The sequence below is a fragment of the Gambusia affinis genome, linkage group LG20 (assembly GCF_019740435.1).
Source record: "Gambusia affinis linkage group LG20, SWU_Gaff_1.0, whole genome shotgun sequence".
In the NCBI taxonomy this organism is placed as follows: domain Eukaryota; kingdom Metazoa; phylum Chordata; class Actinopteri; order Cyprinodontiformes; family Poeciliidae; genus Gambusia; species Gambusia affinis.
In genome coordinates this window covers 15,058,683-15,071,028 of record NC_057887.1, presented here as the reverse complement: position 1 = coordinate 15,071,028, position 12,346 = coordinate 15,058,683, and the positions used below count along the sequence as shown (strand labels likewise).

The following is a 12,346-nucleotide window of genomic DNA, read 5'->3' as shown; positions in this document are numbered from 1 at the left end:
GTTTTATTACCCTTGAAACATCACAAAACTAATTTAAAAATAACTTTTCGGCAAGATATAGGAGCTTGTTTAAGTCAGTAATTCCTTAATGTTGACGAAAAAGCACTGACAGGAACCAATTATAACTTCTAATACAAGGAAACATCAGATTATTTCACTTATAACTGGTACTTTTTAGTAAAAACGTTGGAAGGTTACTTCTTTGTAAGTTTCGTCTTACTAAAGTGTACTAAGATTCTGAAAGCTATTGTTTATTTCTATGAAAACAACCATGCCTTATTGGTTAGAGATCATATAAAACCTGTCATCCATCAGTTCTTACTAATGCATATGATTACATTATGAATATTCTGCAATCTGCATTAGTGAATTAATTCTTTCTAAGTGAATAAAGGACCAAAACTGGCTCCGGCTCAGGCGCCACATCCTTGTAAATCCGACCTTATGCACAACTTTGTGTTGCTCTACCTCATAACATCCCAATAAAATACATTTAAATTTGTGGTTTTGCCAAGACAAAAAGCAGAAAAGTTGAGGCTGTCTGAAAGCATTGTTATGGCATTTTACATATTCCCAACATGGATCAATAAACATCACATAAAGAGATTTTTATCTGTGTGGACTGAACTGAGTGAGTGAGTGAGTGTGTTCTTGCATAACAAAGTCTAACTCACTTTTCATTTAAGAGGATGAACCAGGATATAAAGAGGAAATCGACTGTGTATTTTGACTACGTGTCATAAAAAGTACTTTTTTTCTCTGCATCACAGAAGGAGTAACGCCATTAGCTTTCTGGTTCCACATTCTGATTTTTGTCCAGTTAAATTGCTTTACAATTTTTCTCACACAGCTTTGTTTCTGAAAGCACAATGTCTTCCCCTCCACTGCGTAAATGGGAAAAAATCTCCCATCCTTTCTCTCCTCACCACGACACGACACAGTGTGCTCTTCATCACCGAGAGAACAGAAAAGAGAGAGAGAGAGAGCAGCTTCCAATCATCCTTCATCAGCATCAGACCAGATCTTTTATTCAGGAAGGCATTAATTGTTACACTGCGAGGCTGAATGACAGGCTAATATAACGAGCTTTACAGGCTCTGAGATTGATGCCGACTCTGTCACACACCAGCACACAGTGAGTGAGTGAGTGATGCATGTGAGTGCAGCCACGGTTAATGTGGTAATGATATTTCCACGCAGGGCCGCGGCCGGTGCCTGGCTCCATCTACACCCAGTTAGCTGCTCTAATTTTAGCCGAGGTGGTCCGAGGGCGGGCGGCTGCGGGGGCCGGGTGCCGTGGCTCATTTAGGCACAGGCTTAATGGGGGAACATCTTTCTTTGGCACATAAAGGAGCTGAGAACTTTGATTAGTTGAAGCCACACACAGGACAAATCGTGTGCGTGCGTGCATGTGTGTGTGTGTGAAGAAAGTAGAAAAGCATTTTTCTTCAACCCTTCAATAACAATGACAACAACTATACTAACAATAACTTATTATTATTATTATTATCATGATTATTATTATTATTATTATTATTATTATTAGGAGTAGTAGTAGTATATAATATAGAAAAAAGGACATATTAAAAAGTCAAAAAACAATTTGTTTTCAAAATGGTCTTAACATCCAACAATGACAACAGAAAAAGTCAAAAATACCAAAATAACAAATTCAATCCAACAATAATAATTACTACTATTTTTTCTTTTTTTTCTTTTTCCTTTGCTTTTTTATAAAGTGGTATCATGAAGTGTTAACATCCAAAAATGACAAAAGAAATACAAAAATGCAGAAAATAACAATAAAAAACAAATTTGTGTCCAGGAATTTCACTGCTCACTCCAAAAACAAAATTTTACCAAGTACATCAAAATTAACTCACAAGTAACTTTTCAGCAAGAAACAGGAGCTTCTTCTAAGTCTATTTTTCTTAATATTGATGAAAAAGTAATAGTTATAATGAAATGTTCTGCCTTTGGCAGATTATTTAATTGACTTTCACTAAAATCCCAGAAATTTAACTCTTAACATGTCATGAAAGCAATCTTCAGTCAGAGGCCTCTTCAGATTTGACTGAAGACTGACTGCTGCTGCACCACTATCCACAACTCTTGGAGATTTTTGGATGATTTGAATTACAACAGTCAGTTTTCCTTTGGGATAAATACGGTACTTTTCAATTTTAATTAAATGCAGAAAAATAAACAAATCTAACAAATTTTATTTATTTTGTACCTATTTTGGTATCCTTTGTTAACAATGCGATAATTCAGGGAAATAAATTTCCACTTGTGTGTTTAAACAACTCTTGTTTTTATACAACTTGGAAAAGCCAGGGAAGCACCAAAAGCTAAAAATTGCACAGCAGTTTGTAAATTTCTTGCCTTCATAGAAAACAGAAAAGACTCCTTACCCACTTTCTTTCTTGCTTGGTTTCTTTTTTGAATCATCATTAACTCTGCTGAGAGCTCATGCTTATTGCTGGTTCACCCGGACTTGATTCAGTTTGATAAATCAGAATCATCCTTTGTGGCCTGCATGGGGTCTCTTACGCTGCGCTGAAACGCATCGAGCTGCTCTGGACTAAAAGCTAATGTCACACTCCACAATGACAAGCGGCTGCCCGGCCGCTGAAAACGATGTTGATGCATCACAAGCTGCGCTAATGGCATGAAGTGGTGCTCATTTTCATTCTCCTAAGTGGTTGAAGTGGACATTTTGAGGGCAGAAGAAAGTGGAAAGTGAATGACATCAGTGGCAGAAATCCATTGGGTAAACATGTCCATCCTTCACCAAAGACTTGTGAAAGAGAGGCACTGAGGAGATCACGAGATTAAGAATTAAGCCTTTTGTTCTGGACTCTGAAATTTTCTAGGTAGGATCTAAAGAGTCAAAACTGGTTCCAGGAAGGTTTTATGCACATTAGAGGAATGGTAAACAAAAGAAAATTGCGATATAAAGTAAAAAATGTGTTGATCCCACCTGACCTTGCTGAAAATAAAATGATGTGACTCACCAGGTGTTTCTGCAAACTTACATGACTGACCAGCATCTCCCCAGATATGATGCCAAAGCCCAGGAGATGCAAGTCCTGAAGAAACATCTCCAGTTTCCTGTTGATGATGTTGTTTTACAAATGTTTTTTTTTTTCTTCTTCTTAAGGTTTAGTTAGCATGATGACCTTTACGACCCTCTCTGGTGACACCAAGCAGCCAAACATTTTGCTTTTTGATTAAACCTAATGTAGAAGTTTAGATTTTTTTTGGTGCCGATAAAAAGTATTCAACCCTTGGATGTTTTATTCTACTTAGTTATTTTCTAAATCAATCATGATCAACAAAATATGTCTATTTTGCCAAAAAAAGAGAAAGAAGATAAAACATCCAAGGAAGTAAAGACTTAATGAGCAGTGGGTCCTCACAGATGTATCTATTGTGAAAATGGGCCTCACAAGGTGAGAAATGCAAAAACACACACAGAATAATGACAATCATGTGTCATTAAAGGGTCACCTTTGCTTACCTGGTCTCCCGGGTAACGAGGAAGAAGCTGTCATCGGGAGCATCGATCCAGTTGGGGCGTCTCTTGCGAATCATTACTCCCCCTCTGGTGTTTCCGCTGCTGCTGCTGCGGCCGTTGTGCTGCAGGAAAAGTGGGTTACGAAGGTTTTATTACAACAAACAGCACTGAAGATGCGAAGGAAAAACAAGACATTCACTTACGATGAGAGGTCCTCCTGTTGAACCAGGGTTCTCTGCAAAACAAATGGTGGCACAAGAGTAAATATATATACATACATGCACAGTTGAAACCCGATGTTTACATAAAAAGACACAAACATTTTTTTCTCACAGCCTGGAGTTAAATCAGACCAAACTTTTCTCGTTTTAGCTTTAGGTAGAATTAGCAAAATTATTTCTATATGCTAAATGCCTTGATGGGAACATACAAATCTGGAAAAAATTAAAGAGACCACTCCACTGAACCCCATTGGTTCTTCCACCAAATATTGATTTCTAAACTCTCACTGAGTGAAAACATTAGTATTGTTGTTTCTAAATGAATATGAACTCGTTTTCTTTGCATTATTTGAGGTCTGAAAGCTCTGCGTCTTTTATTGGTTATTTTGATCATTTCTCATTGTCTGCCAATAAATACTAAACTTACGCTTGGAAGTTCAGAGATATGTTGTCAGCAGTTCATAGAATAAAAGAACAATGTTCATTTTACTCAAACATATACCTATAAAAAGTAAAACCAGAGAAACTGATCATTTAAAGTTGTCTCTTAAATTTTATATATGTATATGTAAGCTAGTATGTGAAAGTTTTGCTGTGAGATTCCAAGAAAATGACATAAAAAAATTTAATTTGTGCAAAAAGTTCTGAATCTGACAAAAACACACCAATTAAGTCCTTAAGGTTCAAAGTTTAAGCTTCTAAACACATATGTACGAGAAAAACTCAATTGTGAATCTTTTTTTAAATGAATTTATCCATCTTTCTGTTTAAGCTGCTATTAAACGCTACCTTTTTAAATTCAGGCAAAAAGCAAACATTTAACTTGAATAAAATCTATCAAATTACTGAACCAAGAGTCAATGGTTGACTGGTTTATGCTAGAATTAGGTGAGAAGGCTCCTCTCTGACCAGTTTAGTAGCAAAAGTTAATTTAATTATTTTTTATGAACCATTAAGAGAAGGTTTCTCCCCTTCCATCTTCTACGTTTTTGAAATGATCTCAGATATCCTGATTTAAATAAAAAAACAAACAAACAAAAAAAACAACAAACTTCTCCCTTGTACCTGAACGCCTCTCTGGGTCAGCCCTGCTGTGGTGGTGGTAGCTGCGTTTTCCCAGCATGCCGTGGGGTCCGTGCGGGAGAGAGGAGAGGAGGCGGCGAGGCGGAGGCGTCTGCAGGCCTGGGGTGCGGTGGGAGCGAGGGGCGTGGGCCATGGGCCGGGACTCTGAAAGAGACACCACACACTGGAGCTGCATGAGCTGGCTCGTTCACACCGCCTGAATAATTGATGCTCAGACGCAGTTCGGACGGAGTTCGGGCTGATCTTACTGAACGTTTACCTAGAAACTGCAGGACGCTGGTCAGAGTGCTCCTTTGGGCCGCTCTGGTTTTGGGTAGCCGGGTCCCCTGCCCTTCTGACACCCTTAACATGTCTAAACCAAACACACACACAAGCTCACATATATATATATATATATGTCTATATATGTACACACAGATTTTTGTATCGGTTCCCTTTAATTAATTAGACGTATTTACGAAGCATGAGCGTGAAAAACCAAAACTGAGATCTGGATCCATGCATACATGCACACTCAGAAAGAAATGCCTTGCAAGACATGTAGATGAAAAGGTGAGGGAATCACGAAAGGTGCTGGATGTGCATGAGAGTGCATGCATGGGGAGGATGGCTGGTGTGTGTTCCTGTAACGGCTGATGGACACAAAACAGACACATGAAGCACAAGGACTCGGAGGAAATGCTTTCAGGACTGACTTTATTGGAGATGTACCCCTCACATTCACACAGTTAATGAAAGGAAAATCAAAAGAGGAAGAAAATGAGCGGAGAAAAGAGGAAGACGGCAAAATCTTGTCTCCAGGATTTACAAGACAGACGAGGCTTCAGGATGGTTTCAAATGAATATTGCATGATCTGAACAGACATGAGAAGGCGGTCCGTCCTACAGTGGGTGAGATGGGGATGCAGCAAACACTTCATGTGCCCTGCACAAGTATTCATACCCCTGTAATATTTCCACATCACAACCACAGGTTTTTATTTCACTGGGATTTTATGAGATTCACAAAGTGGTGAAAAGAAAATGGATTAGTATATAGAAATATAGACTTCACTATTAGTAAACAAGAGTCACGTCTGTGTTACTTAAGCTCAAGTTTAAATCCAGTTGTTCAGTGAAGGTCCCAGATGTTTGATAGACATTAGTAAACTACACTGCAAAAGTACAAAGTCTTACCAAGTAATTTTGGTCTAGTTTCTAGTTCAAATATCTGATAACACTTGAAATAAAACAAACTAACTTAAAAGTAACTTTAAGCAAGATACAGAGATTTGTTTTGAGTAAATAATTCCTTAATATTAATGAAGTGCTTGTTCTACTGGCAGATAAATATCCCATACTACCAGTAATTATAGCATGGATTATTATTTAGCTTTTTAACTACTTGTTGCCAATGGAACAAGTACTTTTTTCATCAATATTAAGGAATTATGTACTTAAAACAAGCCTTTATTTCTTTGTCAAAGTTACTTTTAGGTTAGTTTTGGCTTACTTCAAGTTTGAACTAGAGACTAGACCAAAAATACTTTGTAAGATTTTGTTTTTGCAGTGTAAGGAGCATACTACACTGAAAAAAAGAAAATGGAGCACTAAAGTTAAAAAGCTGTGCTAACTGGTCACAAGGAATTGAATGAAGTTTGGCGAACTTAATTTATCTACATTTGTTTAACTTAATAAAATAAAGAAAGAAATTAGCTTGGGCAAACTTAATTTGATTCCTTGCAACCTATTAACAACATATTTAAGTTGGATCACTTGTTCTGTTTTTTCAGTGTAGGTGGGTCAGAATAAAAGCTGTGATTTCCTTTTTCCCAGAAAGTCAAGCCGACTCCTCCAGGGGAGAAACTCAGGCTATGTTCACAAGAGCAAGAGTAAAAAGTAAAAACACCGGACTGATAAATGAGGTAGATTACCAAAAATAACTTCATAAAACTGATGGTGATTGTGCTTGAATCGTAACAGGAATGTGAAACAGAACCAGAGGTATGAATACTCAGAGTCCGTCCAATCACAGTTCATCTTTTCCAATACAAATAAAAACACACACAGTCATGAGAAAGAAGGAGATGCATGAGCAAAAGAAGCAAAATGGTGGAGCTGAGGTTCAGTATTTACAGCCAACATTTACGTTTGAGTCATGACAGCACATATGGCGCCACGCAAAATAGAGCTTCTTACTAAAATACATTTTCTCTACATGCAACTCCTGCAAAGATACGGCTCAGACAACAACGCCACCCCTGATGGAAGTCATCATAATATTGTTACTTATATGAAGATTCTCTGTTGTTGTGTTCATAATGTGCAGGTGCGAGTGTGTAAAATGAACATTTTAACCACTAGATCTGAATTAAAAGATTAAAACAACAGAAAATGAACCAAAAAAAAACAAAAAACGAATGAAAAGATGATCAAAACTCAGTTATGAGGGCAGGCAGTCTTTATTTGAAACAGGGGGTGGGAGAATACAAAAACAAAATAATAATAACAATAATAATAAAAACAGAATGAGACAAACAAGGGCAGCGATGGTGGTCGATGGTGGGAGGTTGGGGTGAGGAGAGAAGAGGAAGGGTGGTGTGTGTATGTGTGTGTGTAGGTATGTGGCAGAAGTTAGGAGGAATTGAAAGAGCTCTTACACTCCGCCTTTATGGCCCCACAGTTAATGGGGACAAACGGCCGGCGCGCAGCGCGGCGCAGCCTGATGATGTCCCGGCACATGTGCCGAGCCAGTTTGGTGAGGCGGGTGGCCTGCAGGAGGAAGGCTTGCTTGGTCTTCATGGAGGACTTGGGGCTGCCGCTGTTCCTCATCGGTACCATGTGGTTGGACTGGCGGGGAACGTGACTCCTGGAGCGGGACTCCTGGACGGACAGAGGAGGAAAGAAACGGTCAGGCTGCCATTTTGTCACCTCAAACTGTACTAATGTCTGTGGTAAGCAGGTTGGAAGGCTTCAAAATTACATAAAAAAGCTTACAGACTAGGATTAAAATAAGTTAAGTTGGTTTTATTAGTGATTTTCTTTTACAGAAACACTGATTCCTGGGTTCCCACATATTTTTCACGCCACTTTTTCCAGACTGAGATTTAGTACAGACATATGGATGGATGGAGAGGATGAAGAAAAGATTGATGGACGGATAGGTGGGCGTCAATAAATAAACACATTGATGGACAAATTAATGGAAGAATAAAAATAACAGAGTGAAGCATGAATAAATGGCAAGAAAGATGGATTAAAACAGTTGCTTTTTCTTATTTGTTTTTTTCAGAAATGCAGCTCTTTATCACTTTAATCCAACAGGGAATAAGGACTCAATCAATCCAGATTATTCCAGATTGAAGTCTGTGTTGGAACGCTGTAATTTAATCTGCCACTGGAAGCTGTGAAGCTCTTAAAAACCAACTCTGAGCATCAGAAACAACGATAATGTTGTTCCATCAGAACTAAAACAATCACATCCATTACAACCAGGGCTCCCAGTATGCCACAAGGCTAACTAATACCATTAATACCACTGGTTTTGAATACCAACTTCTCTCACATTATGTTGACCTTCATTTAGTTTATGCAGATGAAGCCTCAGTCCTCGTCTGTGAGTCTTTGTTACAAATGGTCAGCTTCCTCCATTAAAAAAGGCCTTGAGAAACTGTGTGAACCTATTAGCATCCAATATGTGAAACACACTACAATATGCTGCTAGCTCGCTGAATAATTGATGCTAACTGGAGATATCAGACACACTGAATCGGTACATTTCACACACTTGCAACTATATGATTTCTGCTTATTCTACATGGATTAAAATCTTTTCGCTTTGCTCCAATTCTTCATGTAATGTTTTTATTTTATTACAAATGGCCACTATTTAGATTTTTCATACTCATTTTGTTGATCTAGGACATTTTGGCTCTGGTTGTGTCAGAATGCAGGGTTTCCTCCAGTGTTTTATAAGCCTGGCGGGCCACCAGGCTTTACTTATGCCCCCACCAGGCTAAGCATTGCTTATTTATTTAAGTTTTTTCAAAACGTTTGCATTTTTAAGACTTTATACTTAGTGTTCAGGTATTAATCTTCCAATCTTTCAATAACACACAATTATTAAGTGATATTTTCAAATTTCCTGCCATCTTTAAAAATGTTTTTAACTCAAAAATACGACAGGCCACTGGATGAATGACTGCCTTAGCCACCGGGCTAAGCAAGTTTTCTGGGGGACACGTTGGAATGTATAGTATAAAAAGCCCTTTAAAAAGCTGTAAAACTATTAATAAATAGCACTGTCTGCATTTGATAAATATATCTTAAAATTTAATAATGAACAATGTTTTTGTAATTTTTTTGTAATCAAAATGACTGATTTTGTGGTGCTAAATTAGAAATACATGCAAGAAATTTTGCGCTTATGTATGACGGTAAATGCGACTTTCAGTTATTTGCCGTATCGATTACTCATATTTGACACGAAGTAAAGGTGAGTATGAAATACTGCCACCTGCAGGTGGGAGTTAGCAGTCACTTAGACTTGATGTTTCTAACTACTCTTTTGGAAAATTTATAATAGAGCAAAAATGACTAATCGAATTAATAGTGACTAATCGATTATTAAAAGAATCATCAACAAATCATGTAATCAATTAATCGTTAACTGGAATATGCAGTCTAAAAAAACGTCATTTGCTGAAAGAAAGAAATCCAGAGCAGTATTTAAGCCAAAACTGTACAAAAGATATTAACATTTTGCACTCAAGACAAAAACCCTTTTGTCTGCAAATATATTTTAGCAAAAATTCCTCGAGTGGCAAAACTTTAGTTTCATGCAGTTTGGAATTCATAATTAGGAAAGCTATAATTTTGCATTTCCGGCTATAAATATGTATTTTGTCATTTAAAATTTTTTTTCTATTTGCATCTTTTAATATATATTGTATAAAAAAAATGGCTTAAATTAAAAATCTGCAGAATGTACGATCTATTTTATCAAATTAATCATCAGAATAATCAATAATTCCTTAAACAATCATTAGTTGCAGACAAATTTGCAATGAACTTACAATTATGTATCAGCTTGCTGAGTTTGTGAGAATTAGCACAATCTCAGTCGATTTTCTGTAACTTGGCAGAAAATCAATAAAAACTGCTTTGATTTGCTTCCTTTAATGCCTCCCTCTGGAGTCTCCAGGGCCACAGGAAAAGTTTTGGCGGGCCAGATGTGGCCCGCTGGGCTCCAGTTTGCAACACAAGGTCTTGAACTTACATTGGTTGCAGGAGTGGGGGAGGTCCTCTCCTCTGGGGCCTCGGCTCTGCTTGGCATCTTCAGACCGCCGTACTTCTTCCAGTACATCCAGCAGGAAACGCACAGGCGGCACTGCATGTTGGGAGGCCCCCAGGAGTACCACTGGGCCGACTGCATGGCTGCTCAACGCACAAAACGCAATAAGTCCTGTTAGCGCACTGGAAAAATCAACGTATGTCCAAAGTGCCTTAAATAATCCAACTGTTATTTGAACTCCATTAGGACTCGCACGTAAACATCTGAAACGCTGTTCACACAGCTGGCAGGACAAAAGATAAACAAATGCATTTCCTCTGTCCGTCCATTTTATTGTAACATAGAGGTCAGTAAATTATCAAAAAGTTAACATATGTCAATGACTCAATTAAAAATCTAGATTAACCACTCACAGGCCGATAGTTTAAGCAATTATTTTTGGCAACTTTTATAATTAGAGCCAACAGCTGCCAGACTTTTTCCTTTCACTCAACTTTCAGTTAGTATTCTCACATGCAGCATTCTGAACAGCTGCCAATTAGGGTTGCAACTAATGATTATTTCAATAATAAATTATTTTGGTGATTAACTGGATACAAAAAAATTGGTGCATTTCACAGATTTTTCATTTAGCCACTTAAGCTTATTTTATAACATATTAGAAACAAATTAAAAATGTTCAATTTATGCAAAAAACAATATTTTGCTCAAAAAGAATTTAGTTATTTGTATTTTTTATACACTTTAGGTGTTAAATGAAAAATCAGTAGAATGTGCCAGTTGTCTTATCCAATCAATCAATGAATAGACAAAATAACGAGAATAATTGATTACTAAAATAATGGTAATTTGCAACCCTAGACTAAAATATTCCACTGACTACAGATTCTTTATAAAACAACTTAAAATGTTAAATATTTATCTTTTATGTAAAAAAAAAAAAAAAAAAGTAAATTCCTTCAAAATAAATAATAAATAAAAACTGAATTCAGGATTTTTCTTTTTAAGTCAAACACATCGTCATCAAACAAACAATATTCTGTCACCCAGCAGAAAACTGAAACATTTCGTGGTGTTTTTGTTCTGAAACTGGGTTCATGTGGACAAACCAAACTCACTGTAGCAGCTCTCGCAGGCTCGGCCGCCTCCCGCTGCGTGGAAGGCCCCGGGGCCCGCTCCGTTCACAGTCGCCATCTTACCGTTGGTCATCGAGATCTGGTTGGGGTTGGGTTTGTTGCTGTCCAGATAAAGAGCGATGTGAAAACGCTGCACTTTCAGTACATACAAAATATGAAAAACATTTAATTTTGCATTTTAATTTGAAGAACAAACGAAGGAGACTCACTATGTGGGGATATAAACCTGCTTTAGCTTGCTTTCTGCCTCAGCTGCCTTCAGTCTCTTCTGCTCATGGAAACACAGAGTGAATGTGTTCAATAGGAAATCAGAAACAAGTCGTTCTGAACAGAAACAATACACTATCATCCTAAATCTGCTTTTTCAAAATGCCTAAAAAAGTTCCATCTCAGATCTTCTGTTTTCTGTGAGTTCTCGCTCCATACCTCAAAATCTGTGAGATTAAAGATACAGAATTACAAATGTAAGCAATAAGACAAAAGAAGACTTTTCCAAACTGAAAGCTCATGTTTTACATTTATGGCTTTCCAAAGTCGTAGACATCAAATTTTAGACCAGATTTCTACCCTACGGACTTTTTAATAAAGATTTAAAGGCTTGCGAAGTTTAATACAAGCCATAATTTAATTTGAAAAGTTAAAGCCAAAGTTTCCAAAAATAACTGGAATCAATAATTCCTCCCTGGAGGTGAGAAACTACATTTGAAGCCCTTTTGTTGAGAGATTCCGTAAAGGAAAGCACAGAAGACGGCGAGCATTAATGCAGGAAGAAAGTTTGTTTTGACCTCATTATAAGCTGCTTAAAAGGCTCCGTGTGGAGTTTTTATTGATTTGTAAGGGGTCCTGATTGTTTTTGGTCTTGGATGAACACAGTAAATACAATCTGTAATTCCACACAGCAGCTCTGAGCTAATTAACAGAGAGAAACGGAATATCTCCAAACACAAATCACTGCAGCAGCCTCACCTGTTGCACATATCTGTCTGTGGTCTTCCACATGTAGTAGTACTCTATGATGCTGGTCAGGGACTTCCATGGCAGCTTCACGACGCAGGAGGAGCCAAACACATAGTGAAGGTTGGAGAGGCAGACGGAGAGCAAATTAATTATATTA

The 12,346-nt window shown here is 37.5% G+C and overlaps 1 protein-coding gene across 2 annotated transcripts in view; it reads right to left on the bottom strand.

Annotated features, from left to right (window-relative positions):
• mta3 (metastasis associated 1 family, member 3) overlaps positions 1-12,346 on the bottom strand; it is a 30,900-nt gene that overhangs the window by 3,895 nt on the left and 14,659 nt on the right. The window contains exons 10-18 of one of the 2 annotated variants that reach the window (XM_044103843.1): positions 12,199-12,273; positions 11,442-11,500; positions 11,215-11,333; positions 10,082-10,239; positions 7,464-7,686; positions 5,084-5,176; positions 4,807-4,968; positions 3,724-3,755; positions 3,524-3,642 (exon numbers count right to left, since the gene is read on the bottom strand). In XM_044103843.1, the coding sequence (XP_043959778.1) occupies positions 3,524-3,642; positions 3,724-3,755; positions 4,807-4,968; positions 5,084-5,176; positions 7,464-7,686; positions 10,082-10,239; positions 11,215-11,333; positions 11,442-11,500; positions 12,199-12,273 (1,040 nt within the window). Of the gene's footprint in view, positions 1-3,513; positions 3,643-3,723; positions 3,756-4,806; positions 4,969-5,083; positions 5,177-7,463; positions 7,687-10,081; positions 10,240-11,214; positions 11,334-11,441; positions 11,501-12,198; positions 12,274-12,346 lie in introns of both variants that reach the window. The other variant, XM_044103844.1, reaches the window with a different exon arrangement.